This window comes from Muscardinus avellanarius (assembly GCF_963383645.1).
Source record: "Muscardinus avellanarius genome assembly, chromosome: 16".
Taxonomy (NCBI): domain Eukaryota; kingdom Metazoa; phylum Chordata; class Mammalia; order Rodentia; family Gliridae; genus Muscardinus; species Muscardinus avellanarius.
The window spans coordinates 1,187,889-1,203,400 of record NC_137802.1 but is presented as its reverse complement, the minus strand read 5'-3'; the positions used below and the strand labels follow the sequence as shown (position 1 = coordinate 1,203,400).

At 61.2% G+C, this 15,512-nt stretch overlaps 1 protein-coding gene across 1 annotated transcript; it reads right to left on the bottom strand.

Moving 5' to 3' along the window:
- Nucleotides 1-3,518: 3,518 nt before the first annotated feature.
- Nucleotides 3,519-13,210, bottom strand: SEMA6B (semaphorin 6B; the record flags this gene model as incomplete). Its single annotated transcript, XM_080713039.1, has 16 exons — nucleotides 3,519-4,042; nucleotides 4,674-4,732; nucleotides 4,851-4,928; nucleotides 5,211-5,360; nucleotides 5,441-5,623; nucleotides 6,189-6,338; nucleotides 6,508-6,639; nucleotides 7,556-7,773; nucleotides 8,718-8,806; nucleotides 9,794-9,913; nucleotides 10,334-10,424; nucleotides 10,672-10,773; nucleotides 11,237-11,299; nucleotides 11,437-11,497; nucleotides 12,869-12,992; nucleotides 13,069-13,210. The coding sequence occupies 16 exons, from the start codon at nucleotides 13,208-13,210 to the stop codon at nucleotides 3,519-3,521; spliced, it is 2,286 nt and encodes a 761-aa protein (XP_080569165.1).
- Between the last annotated feature and the right edge of the window lie 2,302 nt (nucleotides 13,211-15,512).

The following is a 15,512-nucleotide window of genomic DNA, read 5'->3' as shown; positions in this document are numbered from 1 at the left end:
CTCGCCAGGGCGCGGGGCCTAGCCTACGCCTTCTTTTTCTTTTCTTTCTTTCTTTCTTCTTCTTCTTCTTTTTTTTTTTTTTGCCGAACTAGGGATGGAACCCAGGGGCATTCTACCCCTGAGTTACACCCCCAGGCCTATATATGTATTTTTCTTCTTTATTTTGAAACAGGGTCTCACCGAGTTGCAGAGGGCCTCACTGAGTAGCTGAGGCTGTTCTCGAACCGCGATCCTCGGGTCTCAACCTCCCGAGTGCTGGGATAACAGCCATGCGCCACCACGCCCGGCTCTGGTAACAACTTCTGACCAGATTTGTTTTCTGGGTCAGTTCTTCACTATCTCTGTGTTTTGATGGCAAAGCCAGTTAACTCCTCCTTACCCTGCAAAGCCCTAGCCTCAGTGTCCCCCTTGCTAGGAAGCTTCCTCTACCCTTCAGAGTAAGGAAGCCACAAAGGGCCCCTGCTCCCCCTGCCCACCCTTGACCACTAGGGCTCAGTCATCTGCGCTCTGCTCCCTCTGAGGGATCCTGCGCAGACGGAAGCCGGGCGCGGTGGGCACGCTTGTCATCCCAGCATCCGGGAGGCTGAGACAGGAGGATCGCGATTCGCAGACAGCCTCGGCTACTTAGTGAGGCCCTCTGCAACTCAGTGAGACCCTGTTTCAAAATAAAGAATAAAAAATCAGGCTGGGGGTGGAGCTTGGAGGTTAAATGCCCCTGGGTTCCACCCTCAGTACCACACACACACAAAAAAATGCCAAAAAACCCCAAGGAATTGGGGGGGCGCCAGTGAGTCCTGTGTGGCCAGGGCTGATCCATTCCAGGCCGCAGGCCGTACCCGCCCCCGTGGCTTCAGTGCCATGGGTCTCTGCGCCTTCTGGGATGGACGTGGGGGGGCGACCTACCTTGGCTTTTGTTGTCCGCCCTGAGAGGACATGGTGGCTCTGTCCGTCTTGGTGACTTCCCTCGGCCTGGGTCAGGCCTTATACCTTCGCGGGCTGGGGGCTGGGAGGCAACCCCGGGGAGGCCCCACCCGGGCCAGTTCCCGGTAGGGGCAGAGAAGAGGAGGGGAGGGGCCGGGATTGCTAAACTGCTTCCTGCCCACCCCTTCCTGCCCCCATCCGGCTTCTGCAAACACTTTCCTTCCTTCCCCTTCTAATGGGGGAGGCACCCGAGAATCTCCCGGCACCCGGGCACCCGGCACCCCTTCCCACACCCCAACCTCGGTTCAAAGGCCAAGGTTGCAGGGCCTCATCCCTGGCCCAGGGGGCAGCTCTCTGAGGAAGATAATTTACGGGAACAACCAGGAAGTTTTGAAAAGAAAAAAAAAAGCCCTATCACGTAGACACATATTTATTTATTTATTTATTTATTTATTTATTTATTTTTGGAGAACCAGGGGTGGAACCCAGGGGCATTCTACCTTTAAGCTACACCCCCAGCCCTACCTTCCATTCTTTATTTATTTTTGGTTTTTGGTGGTACTGGGGGTGAAACCCAGGGGCTTTTCTACCTCCAGACTATACTCCCAGACCTATTTATATTTTATTTGGAAACAGGGTCTCGCTAAGTTGCAGAGGGCCTCACTAAGTAGCTGAGGCTGGCTTCCAACCTGCGCGATCCTCCTGTCTCAGCCTCCCAAGCGCCGGGATGACAAGCGTGCGCCGCCACGCCTGGCCGTGTGTGTGTGTGTGTGTGTGTGTGTGTGTGTGTGTGTGAAGTTAACATGCTATTGTGCTGGGTTTTTCTGATTTCCTATTCAACGCATCTGGAGGCAGCACGTTTCCCTCTGGGAACCGCTTCGGCTGCGCCGCGCAGGCTTGGCTACGTAGCGTTTTCATTCTTACCAAGTTTTAGCTTTTCTTTTTTTTTTTTTTTTTTTTTGGTGGTACTGGGGTTCCTGGAAGCCCTTCTACCTCCGGGCTACACTCCCAGACCTATTTTATATTTTTGAAACAGGGTCTCTTACGCCAGCGCGGCTGGCTTTGAACCTGCGCGATCCTCCTGTCTCCGCCTCCCAAGCGCAGGGATTACAAGCGTGCGCCACCACGCCCGGCAAGTTTTAGCTTTTCAAGTGTGAGGTGTTACCGTTATCCGTACCCAACATTTCCGTCACGGTGCCTTCTCCCAGCCCATTCTCTGGTGGGTTCAGTCCCAGGGTGAGCCGGGCGTAATGGCACCTTTGTAATGCCAGCACTGACATGGAGACAGGAGGCTCTACGGCTCCTGGCCAGCCTCAGAAACTTAGCGAGGCCCTCTGTAACAGCGAGAGCTTGCAGCAAAAGAAATAAAAAACAGGGCCGGGGAGGTAGCTTGGAAGTAGAATCCCCTGGGTTCAATCCTCAGTACCACAAAATACATTTTAAAAATTTGTTTTTAAGCCGGGCGTGGTGGCGCACGCTTGTCATCCCCGCGCTTGGGAGGCAGAGACGGGAGGATCGCGCAGGTTCGAAGCCAGCCGCACACGCTGGCTTAAGAGACCCTGTTTCCAAATAAAAATGTAAAAATAGGTCTGGGAGTGTAGTCCGGAGATAGAAGGGCTTCCAGGAACCCCAGTACCACCAAAAAAAAAAAAAAAATTTGTTTTTAATCGTCATATGGCCATTGGCTAAGAATTCGCCTCAGTGTGACACAGACTCATCCCTGACTGCTAGGTAGGTACAGATAAGGGAAGGCAGCGGGGTGCACGCCTGGACGCACAGGTCCAGACGGCACCGGTGTGGGTGAAGACGCCCAGAACCAGAGACGCAGTGGCCTCAGCACAGACCACGGGGCCGCAGAGCCTCGGCAGGTGGAGGCCCGCGGGAGAGGCTGCCGGCCTTCGCAGTGGCTTTCCTTGTTTGTTGTCTGAGCACTGGAGATGGCCCCCGGGGGCAGCTCCGAGCTGCGCTCAGCCCTGTCGTTGATGATGAATGGGGCCCCCGAGGTGCGGGCCTCACTCCGCAGCTGAGGCTGCTGGCCTGGGACGCGGGTGCAGGTTCTCCCCCTTCCCTTCCTCCGGGGCCTGGGTCTTCCAGGACGCCCCCCACCCCGTCCCTGGCCGCCCCCGGGGAACAGAGCCGACCCGCGCGGCTCCGGTGGTTGTAAACAGTTTTATTGATGTGGAAGGAGCTGGGGTTGGCAAACTCCGGAGAAAGGCCCAGGACGCTGCCGGCCACGTGGCATGCATGGTCAGCCGGAGGTCAGAGGGCGCGGGCGGCCCGGGCCGTATTTACAGGGGGGCCCCGCCCGCCCCCGGCCCCCGGCCCCCGAGCCCTTTAGACGGCGTGTCCCGGCTCACACCACGCGCTCGCCCGGCCCCTCGCACGGACAGGCATGCACACGCGCACGCACGCACACGCACACACACACGCGGGGCCGGCGGGCGGGGGCTCAGGTCTGCAGCGCGCCCCCTCCCCTCCCCTCCCCTCTCTCTCTCTCTCTCTCTCTCTCTCTCTCTCTGGGTCTCCCGCGGGAGGGGGCCGCCACCCCGAGAACGGAGTTGTGCAACTGTGTAGAAAATCTGCAGAAGGCCCGCGCGCTAGGGCCCGGGGGGCGCAGTCCGGTCCCCCGCCCCATAGGGGAGGGGGCGCGCGCTGTGCACGGTGTGCGCGCGGCGCAGGGCGCACGGCGGCCCCGGCGGCCCCGACGGCGCGGACACCACGCGGCGGCGCTCGGGGCTGGGGCGCGGCGTGGGGGGCGCGGGGGGCTCGGGCCCCCAGCCCGGCGGCGCGCGCTTGCGCGGCTGCGGCGTCTGCTCGGGCGTGGGCAGCAGCCCCGCGCCCAGCTCGTGCGCCCCCCAGTGCGCGCCCGGCACCAGCAGCGCCCCCGGCGGCGCCCCCGGGCCCGCGCCCCCCGCGCCGCCCAGCCGGCTCACGCTCAGCACCGCGCCCGCCCGCGCCGCCCGCCCGCGCCGCCCGCGCCGCCCGCGCTGCCCCACGAGCCAGCCCACGCTGAAGCCGGACACCACGGCGCCCACCACGAAGGCCGCCACCGACGAGCTCACCAGCAGCCGCACCGACACCAGCCGCGCGCGCTCCTCCGCCAGGCTGGCGCGCAGCAGGCCTGCGGGGAGACGAGGCTGGGCGCGGTCCCGCCGGGGGGCCGAGGGGCTCGCCCCGGGGCCCGCCGGGCCAGCCCACCCCTGCTGCTGGATTGTTACCAGATTATTATCGCTGTGTGGCGAGGCTGGACGGGGCACACTCGGCCCCTGGGCCACGCCCACCCCTACTATTATTATTATTATATACTGAGGATGGACGGGGCACACTCCGCCTCTGGGCCACACCCACCCTTACTATTATTATTATTATTATTATTATTATTATTATTATATACTGAGGATGGACGGGGCACACTCCGCCTCTGGGCCACACCCCATCCCTACTACTACTACTACAATTATTATTATTATTATTGTTATTATTATTATTATTACTATATACTGAGGATGGAACCGGGCACATTCTATCTCTGAGCTACCCCATCATCATTATTATAATAATAATAATAGTTATTATTATTATTACTATTTTTCTGAGGACAGCCAAGCGTGGTGACACACACTTGTCAGCCCAGCATTCGGGAGGCTGCGTCACGGTTCGCCGACAGCCTCAGCTCCTTAGTGAGGGCCGGGACTGGGGCCGGGGCCCCTTGGCGCACCTGCAGGGCTAGCGGGGTCCCGGGCCCTTCTTACCTGTGCAGTCCCCTAAGCCCGCGGTGCTGGCCCCCGTCACGTCCTGCTCAAAGCTGGCCCTGGAGCGGGGGACAGGGGGGGTCAGGGCCTCGGGCCGGGCCTGTCTTCCCGGCGGCAGCCACGGGGCGGCACCGTGAGCGCCCCTGAGTCGCCCCCCGCCCCGCCCTCCGCCCCTACCTGGTGCCCGGGCTGAGGAAGACGCAGGAGCCGTCGGGGGCCCACCCGCAGTAGGGGTCCTGGCTGCCAATGCAGTCCCTGGAGTGGCCGGGCGAGAGTCACAAAGGGGCCGGTGTGCCGCCGCCCTGCTGCCCTCTGCCCAGTCCCCGGGGCTCCCGCCTCCCTCTCTAGGAGCCCAGAGTCCTCCGCTGCAGCCGTCCAGGCTCTGGCAACCGGCCATCCTCGCTCCCAGCGTCCCCGGCCTCCCTACCCCAGCTCCGTCCTGCCCTCCTTCTATCACCGGGGGGAGCAGGGTGCTGAGAGTGCTTGGCTTGAACCCGGCTCCCCCTTCTTCCCGCCGCAGCCGGCCCCGGCACCTACTTCATACACCCTGAGTGCTGATTGCAGCGAGCCACGGGCACCCGGACCACGCAGCGAGGAAAGGCCGCCAGCAGGCCACCCGAGGCCGCGTCCAGCTCCAGGCTCAGCAGCCGCGGCCCCGTGTCGCCGCCGCCGCCGGCTCGCCCGCACCTGCGGCGGGCGGGACAGTGAGTGGGGGCCGGCCGGCCACCTTGGGGTGCGGCCCGCCCCGCCCGGCCCGGCTGGCTCACCTGTCCGGTCGGTAGGTCTCAAACTCCTCCAGGAACACGCTGGGCCCCGATGCCCCCGAGACGCTGGCGTTGGGCCGGACGAGGAACTTGAGGACGGTGCCCGCCTCGGAACCCAGGAAGACCACGGTCTGGTTGCCCCAGGGGCCGGCGCCCACGTCCACGGCCACGCTCGTCAGCTGGTGCCTGAGGCCGGGGCGGCGGCGGTCAGGCGGGCACGGGACAGCCCCGGCGGAGGGGCCGCGCCACCCGGGCCTGCATCTCTGCTGCTGCGCTGGCCGTCTCTGCCACTCTGTCTCTGGTTTTTGTTTTTGTTTTTTAAGATTTTTTAAAATTTTATTTATTTACTTACTTGTTTATTATTTATTATGGTGCTAGGGATGGAACCCAGGGGCGGTCTACCTTTATGCTACATCGTTAGCCCTGATTTATTATTATTATTATTATTATTATTATTATTATTATTATTTGTGGTACTGGGGATGGAATCCAGGGGCGTTCTACCTCCGAGCTACAGCCCCAGCCCTATTTATTTTGAAACAGGGTCTCGCTGAGTTGCAAAGGGCCTCACTAAGGAGCTGAGGCTGGCCTGGAACCTTCGATCCTCCCGTCTCGGCCTCCGAGTCCTGGATTTACCGGCGCGCAGCTGTCTGTCTATTCTCTCTCTCCCTCCCTTGGCCTCCGGTGGCCCCAGAGGACCCAGCCCGTGCCTGTGGCTCCGTGCCCCCGCGTCCCCCCCGCCAGCACTGACCGCGTCAGGGTGCGCACGATCCAGGGCGCCTGGCCCAGGGAGGGCACCGCCTCGTCCATCAAGGGGTGCGTCTTGACGAAGTGCAGGATCTCGTCGGGCAGCGCGCTGGAGGCGTTGTACTGCGTTCCGGGGGCCGCGCAGCACCCAGGCCTGGGGACGGGAGGGGCGGTCAGGGCGGCCATGGCGTCCCCACCACGGGACCCCAGGGGGCCTCAGCGTCCCCATCCGTTGAGTGGACAGCAGCTCCGTAAGGCCCCGCGCCCCAGCCCGGGACCCGGACGGCCTCTGGGCGCCCGCGTCAGGCCCCGGGGGCTCTCACCGCGGCCGCGGCACCTGGTCCTCCGGCACCGGCGTCCAGATGGACTCTGGGGACTTCTGCTCGCGGAAGCGGCCTTCGAACACGGCAGCCACCTGCGTCATGTCGAAGGCGCACACGGCCGAGCCGGGGATGCTGGGGGTCAGACGGAGAGCTGCGCTGCGTCTGGTCCCGCAGACGCTCCCCGCGCCTCTTCTCCCCTGCCCCGCCGGCCGCCCCATCTTCTGGCTCCCTCACACTGAACCGCTGCTCCGTGTCTGCAAAGCCAAGTGCCGCCTGGACGGCCCGTCTCCCGGCGACCATTCTTATCAACACCCCCACCCCGCCCTTCCCAAAGATGCCCATCTGGCTGCACGCCGGTCATCCCAGCACTCGGGAGGCCGAGACCGGAGGATCGCGGTTCGCGGCCAGCCTCAGCTACTTGGTGAGGCCCTGTGCAACTCAGTGACACCCTGCTTCAAAGTAAAGAAGAAAAAATTAGGCTGGGTGTAGCTTGGACTTAGAATGCCCCTGGGCTCCATCCTCAAAATTAAAAAAAAAAAAAAAAAGGAAGGGACGGCGGGACCCTGTGACCACCTCGAGCTATATCCTCTGTGCTATTTCCTATTTTTATTTATTTTATTTATTTATTTTTGTGGTACTGGGGATGGGACTCAGGGGCACTGTAACTCCGAACTACACCCCCAGCCGTAATTGTTAGTCTTTTTTATGTTTGAAACAGGGTCTCACTGAGTTGCAGAGGGCCTCACTAAGTAGCTGAGGCTGGCCTCGAACCGCGATCCTCCTGTCTCAGCCTCCCAATGGGGTGATGGGGTAACAAGCGTGCACCACCTTCCCTGCTTGGCTTATTTTTTAAATTTTGAAGCAGGGCCTCACTAAGTTGAGACCCTGCCTTGTTGAGTTGCTGAGGCTGGCCTCTGACCCACAATCCTCCGGTCTCAGGCTCCCAAGCACTGGATTGCAGGCGTGCGTCACCGTGTTGGATGAGTGAGCCCGGGCCCCTCTGCCCGGGCCCGCAGATGCCCCGCTGACCCCTGTTGGGTCTGCTGACCTGTTGCTGGGGGTGGAGAAGACAGCGAGGATGGCGGGCCGGCCGCCCAGGCTGACCACGCCGGTGACGGCCTGCAGCACGTTGAAGTAGAAGTGGGCGTCCCCGGGCACGGAGCAGTTGAGCCGCGCCTTCAGGAAGGACGTCCACTGCTTCTCCAGCACGCGGGGCGAGCCGCCGACGTCATTCTTGCACACCCGGGCCACTCGCGACACCACCACCTGCGCAGAGCGGACGGGCGCCGTCTTCCGAGGCCCATCGCAGGCCGCGCCAGCCCCCAGCAGGCCACGCGGAGCTCCAGAGCGCTCCACCGAGGGCCACGGACGTCCCCAGGGCGCCCTGGGGAAACCGAGGCACGACAAGGGGAAGTGGCCAGTCCAGGGTCACGCCAGTAGCGGATGCCAGGCTTTGTGGTTCTGGATGCCTGGGCAGCCTGGGCGACGGTGGGTGGGTGGGTGGGAGGATGAATGGGTGGATGGGTGGATGGGTGGGTGGATGGGTGGGTGGGTGGGTGGATGGGTGGATGGATGGATGGATGGACGGATGGATGAGTGGGTGGATGGATGGATGGGTGGATGGGTGGATGGATAGATGGATGAGTGGGTAAATGGATAGATGGATGGACGGATGGATGAATGGATGGGTGGATGGATGGATGGATGGATGGATGGATGGATGAATGGATGGGTGGATGGGTGGATGGATGGATGGGTGAGTGGGTGGGTGGGTGGGTGGGTGGATGGATGGATGGGTGAGTGGGTGGGTGGGTGGGTGGATGGGTGGATGGGTGAGTGGGTGGGTGGATGGATGAGTGGGTGGGTGGGTGGGTGAGTGCATGGGTAGATGGATGTGGGATGGTGGAGTCGGTGGGAGAGCGTCTGGGCAGACAGATGAGGAAGTCGGAATCCTGGGTTGGCTGAAGACTGACGGGCAGGTGGGTGGGTGGTGGGCGTGGACGGGCAGGCGGGTGGCGGGTGGCTGGTGGTGCCAGGGGACTGGCCACAGCTTAGGGGTCCGTGTGGACTGCTCACGTGTTCTCTTGCCCACGCTGCTCCTTACATCTCTTTGAGACCCAGGGACCCGCTTCTGCTCGCTGCAGCCCACGACCGGAGCCCCGGGCTCCGCGCGCCGCTGCGCAGGTCTCTGGAGAGGAGTCATTCCTTACCTTCTCCAGGTAGTTGAACTCCATGGCGATCTCTCGGAAGAAGAAGTAGACATGGCTGCCCCACTCCACGGCGTGGACGAAGTAGGGCTCTGCAGGAGAGGAGGGGTCAGGCCCCGCCCTGTCCTCGTAAGCGGGAAATACAGCAGCCTGGGCGGCCACGTTTATGTTGAAGGGGAGAGCTAGGCTCGTCACCCAGGCCAAATGAACCCAGGCGCAACTTTTATTTTATTTATTTTTTAAGTACTAGGGATGGAACCCAGGGCATTCTACTACTGAGGCACACCCTCATCCCTACTTTATTTTATTTTTAAATTTATTTTTACAATACTGAGGATGGAGCCCCCAGGGACATTCGACCTCTGAGCTATACCCCCAGCCCTATTTTTTATTTTTTATTTTGAAACATGTTCTCAAAATGGGCTGCAAAGGGCCTCACTAAGCTGAGGCTATCCATGAACCTCAATCCTCCGGTCTCAGCCTCCCAAGTGCTGGGATGACAAGCGTGCGCCACCATGCTTGGCTTATTTTTATTTTATTTTATTTTATTTTAATTTTTTTTTGTGTGGTACTGGGGTTCCTGGAAGCCCTTCTACCTCCGGGCTACACTCCCAGACCTATTTTTACATTTTTTATTTGGAAACAGATTCTCCTTAAGCCAGTCCGCGCGGCTGGCTTCGAACCTGCGCGATCCTCCTGTCTCGGCCTTCCAAGTGCGGGGATGACAAGCGTGCCCACCACGCCCGGCCTCCCTCCTGTGCTTGGGAGCTGAGCTCCTACAATACCCGTCCCACATGTCCGTCTCCATCTCCTGCCACCCACTTCTAGCAAGTTCTGACTTGGATTCCAACCTTTCCTTCTGCTCTGAATTCCAAAAGGCCAACAGAAGGCTGGGGTATGACTCAGCTGTGAAACACAGGCCCTGGGTTCATCCCCCAGCACCGAAAATATACAAGTACGAAAGGTCAGTAGATTCTCCAGACACGTACTCAGTGCCTCTGGGATTTTTATTTTGGTGGGGAGGTTTCCATGAATGTTAGCCCCGCCAGTCCTGGGTCCCTGGCCCCTCCAGGCCTCACCTTTGAACCACTTGGAGTCATGTTTTACAGTGCGCAGGGTGGGCCGGTCCCCAAGGCTTCGATAGATGACGGCGTCGATGGCCAGGAAGTCGGTCACAGTAGCTGTGAAGAGCATCCCTTCTGCACATGGGGTAGGGAAAGGCCGGAGCTTGGACCACAGACTCTCAGACATGGAACCCTGAGCCCAGGGGGCCGCTGAGCCCGGAGCACGGGAAAGACCGAGGACAGGAGGAACCCCGAGTCCAGGCTGATCCCCGACACGGGATGGGTACCACGCCCAGCTGAGCCTGGGTCCCAGGCTGATCCCCGACACGGGATGGGCACCACGCCCAGCTGAGCCTGGGTCCCAGGCTGATCCCCGACACGGGATGGGCACCACGCCCAGCTGAGCCTGGGTCCCAGGCTGGTCCCTGAGCCTGCTCCGCTCAGACCCATCCACACCTCAGCGCCTCCAAGCCCCTGCGTGTGCTGAGGTCCTGCCCACTCTACGGCTGGACAAATGGTCGCCGCACTGGTGCCGGCCCGGGCGGGGACGCTCACCTGAGAAGAGGGCCACGTTGGCGTGTTTGGGGTCATACGGGCAGCGGGCCATGCCGCTGATGTTGTCCCCCAGAGGCTGAAGCGTGTCCATCTGCGGGAGGGTGGGGCCTGAGGGGCAGGTCTCCGGCCAGTGCCTGGAGGCCCTGCCCCCTCCCCACTCCGCACAGCTGCATTGCTGTGCAAGCTTGGCCGGTTACTCGACCTCTCTGGGCCTCAGTTTACCGAGCAGCCTAAGATGCGAGCCTCCTGGGGGCACCCCTAGCCCTCCTGAGCTGGGGTGAGGGGCTAGGACGGGCAGATCGTGCCAAGATGGGGCGCGGGCTCGAAGGGCGACTCACGCTGTAATTGGCGCACACCGGGTTGAAGGCGTTGGAGCCGCACACGAAGAGCGTGGACTGGTCCCGCAGCAGCAGCACCTTGACGAAGTTCCGACACTCGCCCTGAGGTGGGGAGGAGGAAGCGCTGTGGGCGTGGCCGGCGGTGGGCGGGGCGTGGTGGTGGGCGGGGCCTGGGCCGGTCCAGGGCCTTGAGAGAGAGGAGCAAGGAGGGGGCAGGAATGCGGGACCGAGGCGGGGGCGTGGCCACCACGGGGGCCGCCCAATGGGCGGTCACGAACCGAGTACCCAAGACCGGGAAATGCGTCGTATCGGCGCTATTGGCTGATACAACGTGGGCGTGGCCGTGGTTGAGGACCACTGGGGGGCGTGGCCAGGCTCGGAGCATAACCATAGCAACCAGTATCCTAGCCTGGAACGGAGGAGGAAGATTCCTCTTGGGCGTGGCCAGGATGAACAAAGGGGGAGGGGCTAGGGCCTGGCCAGACAGCATAACCATGGCAACAGCAGTGTTCTACCCCAGGAGGGCGGGGCCTGGCCGCGGTGGGCGGGGCCGGGGAAGGCTCACCTCCTGCTTGCCCTTCATCCGACACACGTCGATGTCGTTGGGGTTTGAACGCCAGGTCAGCTTCTGCGGGCAGAGACCTGGTGAGGGCGCGGGGTCCCCAGGGGTCCTCGGGCTCCCCCGCTCCGGGCAAGGCCGAGCCCACCTGGCCCCCAGCTTCCCCCGATGGGCGCCCCGGTCCCGCCCCTCGGCTCCCGCCTCACCCGCTGGTACCGCAGCTCCGTGGACGTGGGGGGGTCCAGCTCCACGCGGTACAGGTTGTCCCTGTGGAGGGGCGTGGGCAGTGAGGTCGGCTCCCCCATCCCTACGAGCGTGGCGTCCAGCAGGTCACGCGCAGGGAGGCCCGCGTCGCTCCCACCCCAAGCCGTGGCACACACCGCTGCCCAGGGCCACACCCGGCGCGGGCCGAGGTGACCTCAGGTGACCCCAGCACACACGCAGGCCCCCACCGCTCCTGCCCTCCCAGCTCGCGGAGGGCCTCGCCATCTTCCCCAAGCTGAGCTATGCTCCCATCCATTTATTTATTTATTTATTTATTTATTTATTTATTTATTTATTTACTTATTTATTTTTGGTGGTACCGGGGTTCCTGGAAGCCCTTCTACCTCCGGGCTATGCTCCCAGACCTATTTTATACTTTTTAATTTGGGAACAGGGTCTCTTAAACCAGCGCGGCTGGCTTCGAACCTGTTCGATCCTCCGGTCTCCGCCTCCCAAGCTCAGGGATTACAAGCGTGGCCACCACGCCCGGCTTATTTACTTATTTATTTTGCGGCACTGGGGATGGAACCCGGGGCGTTCTACCTCCGAGCTACACCCTCAGCCCTATTTTTTATTCTTTACTTTGAAACAGGGTCTCACTGAGTTGCAGAGGGCCTCACTAAGTCGCTGAGGCTGTCCTCGAACCGAGATCCCCCTGTCTCAGCCTCGGAGGACTGGGATTACAAATGCCCAGTGCTGAAGGTTTCCCCTGAGCGTTGATTCCTTAGTCCATCTGCAGCCACCAGAGGGCGGCGTGACCACGTGAGCCAGGCCCCATCCCTGGCGCCCACCACCCACCTAGGCTCCCGCCTCGCTGGGGCTGGCCCTGGACGCCCTGCCCCGGCCCTCCGGCCTCCCTTCAAGGACGCAGCTATTTCTTGGCTTACTGCACTCCAGCCCCTCAGCACCCCGTCGTGGGAGCCGGCTCCGGTCCCAGAGCAGGGCACACCTTAGAGTCAGCCTTGCTTAGCCGGCGAGGTGGCGCCGCTTGTAATTTCAGCATCTGGGAGGCTGAGACAGGAGGATGGAGTTCGAAGCCAGCCTCAGCTACTGCGTGAGGCCCTCCGCAACTCAGCGAGACCCTGTTTCCAAATAAAGAATCAAAAATAGGGCAGGGGGTGTAGCTCGGAGGTGGAATGCCCCTGGGTCCCATCCCCCAGACCCGCAAAAATAAACAAAGACTAAAAAATAGGGCTGGGGGCGTGGCTCGGAGGTCGAATGCTCCTGGGTTCCATCCTCAGTACCGCAATAAATAATAATGAATGAATAAATAAATAAAATGAAGTCAGCCTTCGGCGCCCCAGGCTCGTCCATGTGCCCCCCCCCCCGGAGCCAGCAGCGGCGCCCGCACCCCGCACCCCCGCCCGCACCTACCTGTCCCCCACGAACAGCGTCCTGTTCACCCGCAGCACTCGCTGGATGTGCAGGTCTCCGGGGCCCTCGGGGGGGGCCGGGCGCCCGGGCCCGCTGCCCACGAACACGGGGTAGTGGCTCAGGTCTGCGGGTGCAGAGGGGGCGGCGAGTGAGCGGGGCCGGGGGAGCCGGGCGCGCCGCCCCGGGGACCCCCGACTCACAGTCCCTGGGCGCCACGCTGAGCGGCGGCGGCTCCTCGGGGAAGAGGCTGTGCGCGCCCCCCAGCAGCAGCAGCAGCAGCAGCAGCGGCAGGAGCAGCAGCGGCAGGGCCGGGCCGGGAGGGGGCGCTCGCGGGCTCCGCATGGCTGGGCCGGGGGCGCACCTGCGGGCGAGGGGCGCGTGAGCGGCGCGCCTGCAGTCCCGCCCGCCGCCGGCAGGGGGCGCGCCCGCCACGGATGCCGATGCCGATAATAGCACCTGGCACTTATTTTAATAAACGGAACAACGCCGTGGCCGCGTGCGAGCGAAGGCTGGGGGAGCGGCCTCCACCCGCAAGGCGCCGGGGCAATTAAAAACAGATAATGATAATGGGAATAAGAGTTGCAATATCTTAAAACATGCATTTACGAATCTAGTATCAGGATGCCTCGTTAAAAACTCTTAGAATTAAAAAGCCGGGCAACCCCAGCATCCGGGAGGCTGAGACGGGAGGATGGCAGGCTCAAGGACAGCCTCAGCGACCAAGCAAGGCTCTGTTTCCAAACAAAACGAAGCCCAGCGTGGGGACGCACGCTTGCCATCCCAGCATCCGGGAGGCTGAGGCCGGAGGAGCGCGGTTCGCGGCCAGCCTGCGCTACTTAGTGAGGCCCTCTGCGACTCGGTGAGACCCGGTTTCAGAATAAAGAATAAAAGAATAGGGCTGGGGGTGGATCTCGGAGGTGAAGGCCCCCCGGTTCCATCCCCAATACTGCAAAAAGTAATTATTAGTAGTAATAATGATAGGGATACGGGGTAGCTCAGAGGTGGAATGCATCTGATTTCCATCCCAAATTCGGCAATAAATCCATCCATCCATCCATCCATCCATCCATCTATACATCCATCCATCCATCCATCCATCCATCTATACATTCATCCATCCATCTATACATCCATACATCCATCTATCCATCCATTCATCCATCCATCTATACATCCATACATGAGATAAAAATTGTTAGAGTTAAAGCAGAACGTTCCTAAGGGCACGTGAGCGGGTAAAGCACAGCAGGAAGGCGAGCGCCCAGACCCCAGACGGCCCTGCTGCTGACAGCGCCTTTCTGCGGGTGCTTGGAGACCTCCGTGGGCGCCTCACGGCCTCCGAGGACCTGCCCCCCTGCTCCGAGTCATGCAACCTGGCAGAATCTCTGGGGCGAGGAATGGCCACACTGCCCGCACCCCCGGGAGGAAACGCAAGCAGCACCCACCCCCTCGGCAGCCGGGGGCAGAGTGGGGCGCCCCTACCCGAAAGGGGCTCGGTCCTGCCCCGCTCGGCCGCCCGGCGGTCCTGGGGCGCGGGCCAGCGCCTGGCCTGTCCCCACGTCCAGCAGGGACCCCACGGGCCGGGCTCCGGGAGGGCGGCTCGGGAGCTTGGCCCCTGACCGCGGCTTCCAAGAATTCAGCCCGAAAACAGGAAGGCCGGCAGGGCTTCCTCTCCGACCCTGGACTTCCAGAGCCGGTGACTCAGCGGGGGGCGGACGCCGGGTCCCCAGGGCGCTGGGGCTTCCCGGCTCCTCCTCCTCCCTGCCTGGGCCCCCATGACCTGGGCCCCCGCAGCCCGCGCTAGCCCAGGCCCGGAGACCTCCCCGCCATCGGACCATAGTAGTAAACCTGACTGCGGTGGAATGGGGGCCTCCCGCCTGCACCTACACCATGCCTTTATTAATTATTATTTATTTATTATTTTCGTTACTGGAATGGAACCCAGGGGCGTTCTACCTCCGAACTATGCCCCCAGCCCTAGTTTTTATTCTTTATTTGGAAACAGGGTCTCACTGCGTCGCGGAGGGCCGCACTAAGTAGCTGAGGCTGGCCGCGCACCGCGGTCCTCAGGTCTCAGCCTCCCGAGTGCTGGATGACAAGCGTGGGCCGCCAACCCGGCTCCCATTTTTATTTTAATTGTGTGTGTGTGTGTGTGTGGTGTGCTGGGGATGGAACCCAGGGGTATTCTACCTCTGACCTACACCCTTAGCTCTATTTTGTTTATTTATTTGCTTTTTTATTTATTTTGGTACTAGAGATGGAACCCAGGAACATTCTACCTCTGAACAACACTCCCAGCCCTATTTTTTTATTGATTGATTGCATTACTGAGATTTAAGACCGGCCACATTCTATGTCCAAGATACACCTCCAACCCTATTTTCTATTTTTAAATTTTTAATATAATTTAATTTAATTTTTGTGGTACTAGGTGTGGAATCCAGGGGCTTTCTACCTCCAGGCTACACTCCCAGACCTATTTTATATTTTATTTGGAAACAGGGTCTCACTAAGTAGCTGAGAGCCTCACTTAGTAGCTGAGGCTGGCTTCGAACCGGTGCGACCCTCCTGTCTCAGCCTCCCAAGCGCGGGGATTACAAGCTGAGGCTGTCTGCGAACCGCGATCCTCCCGTCTCAGCCTCCC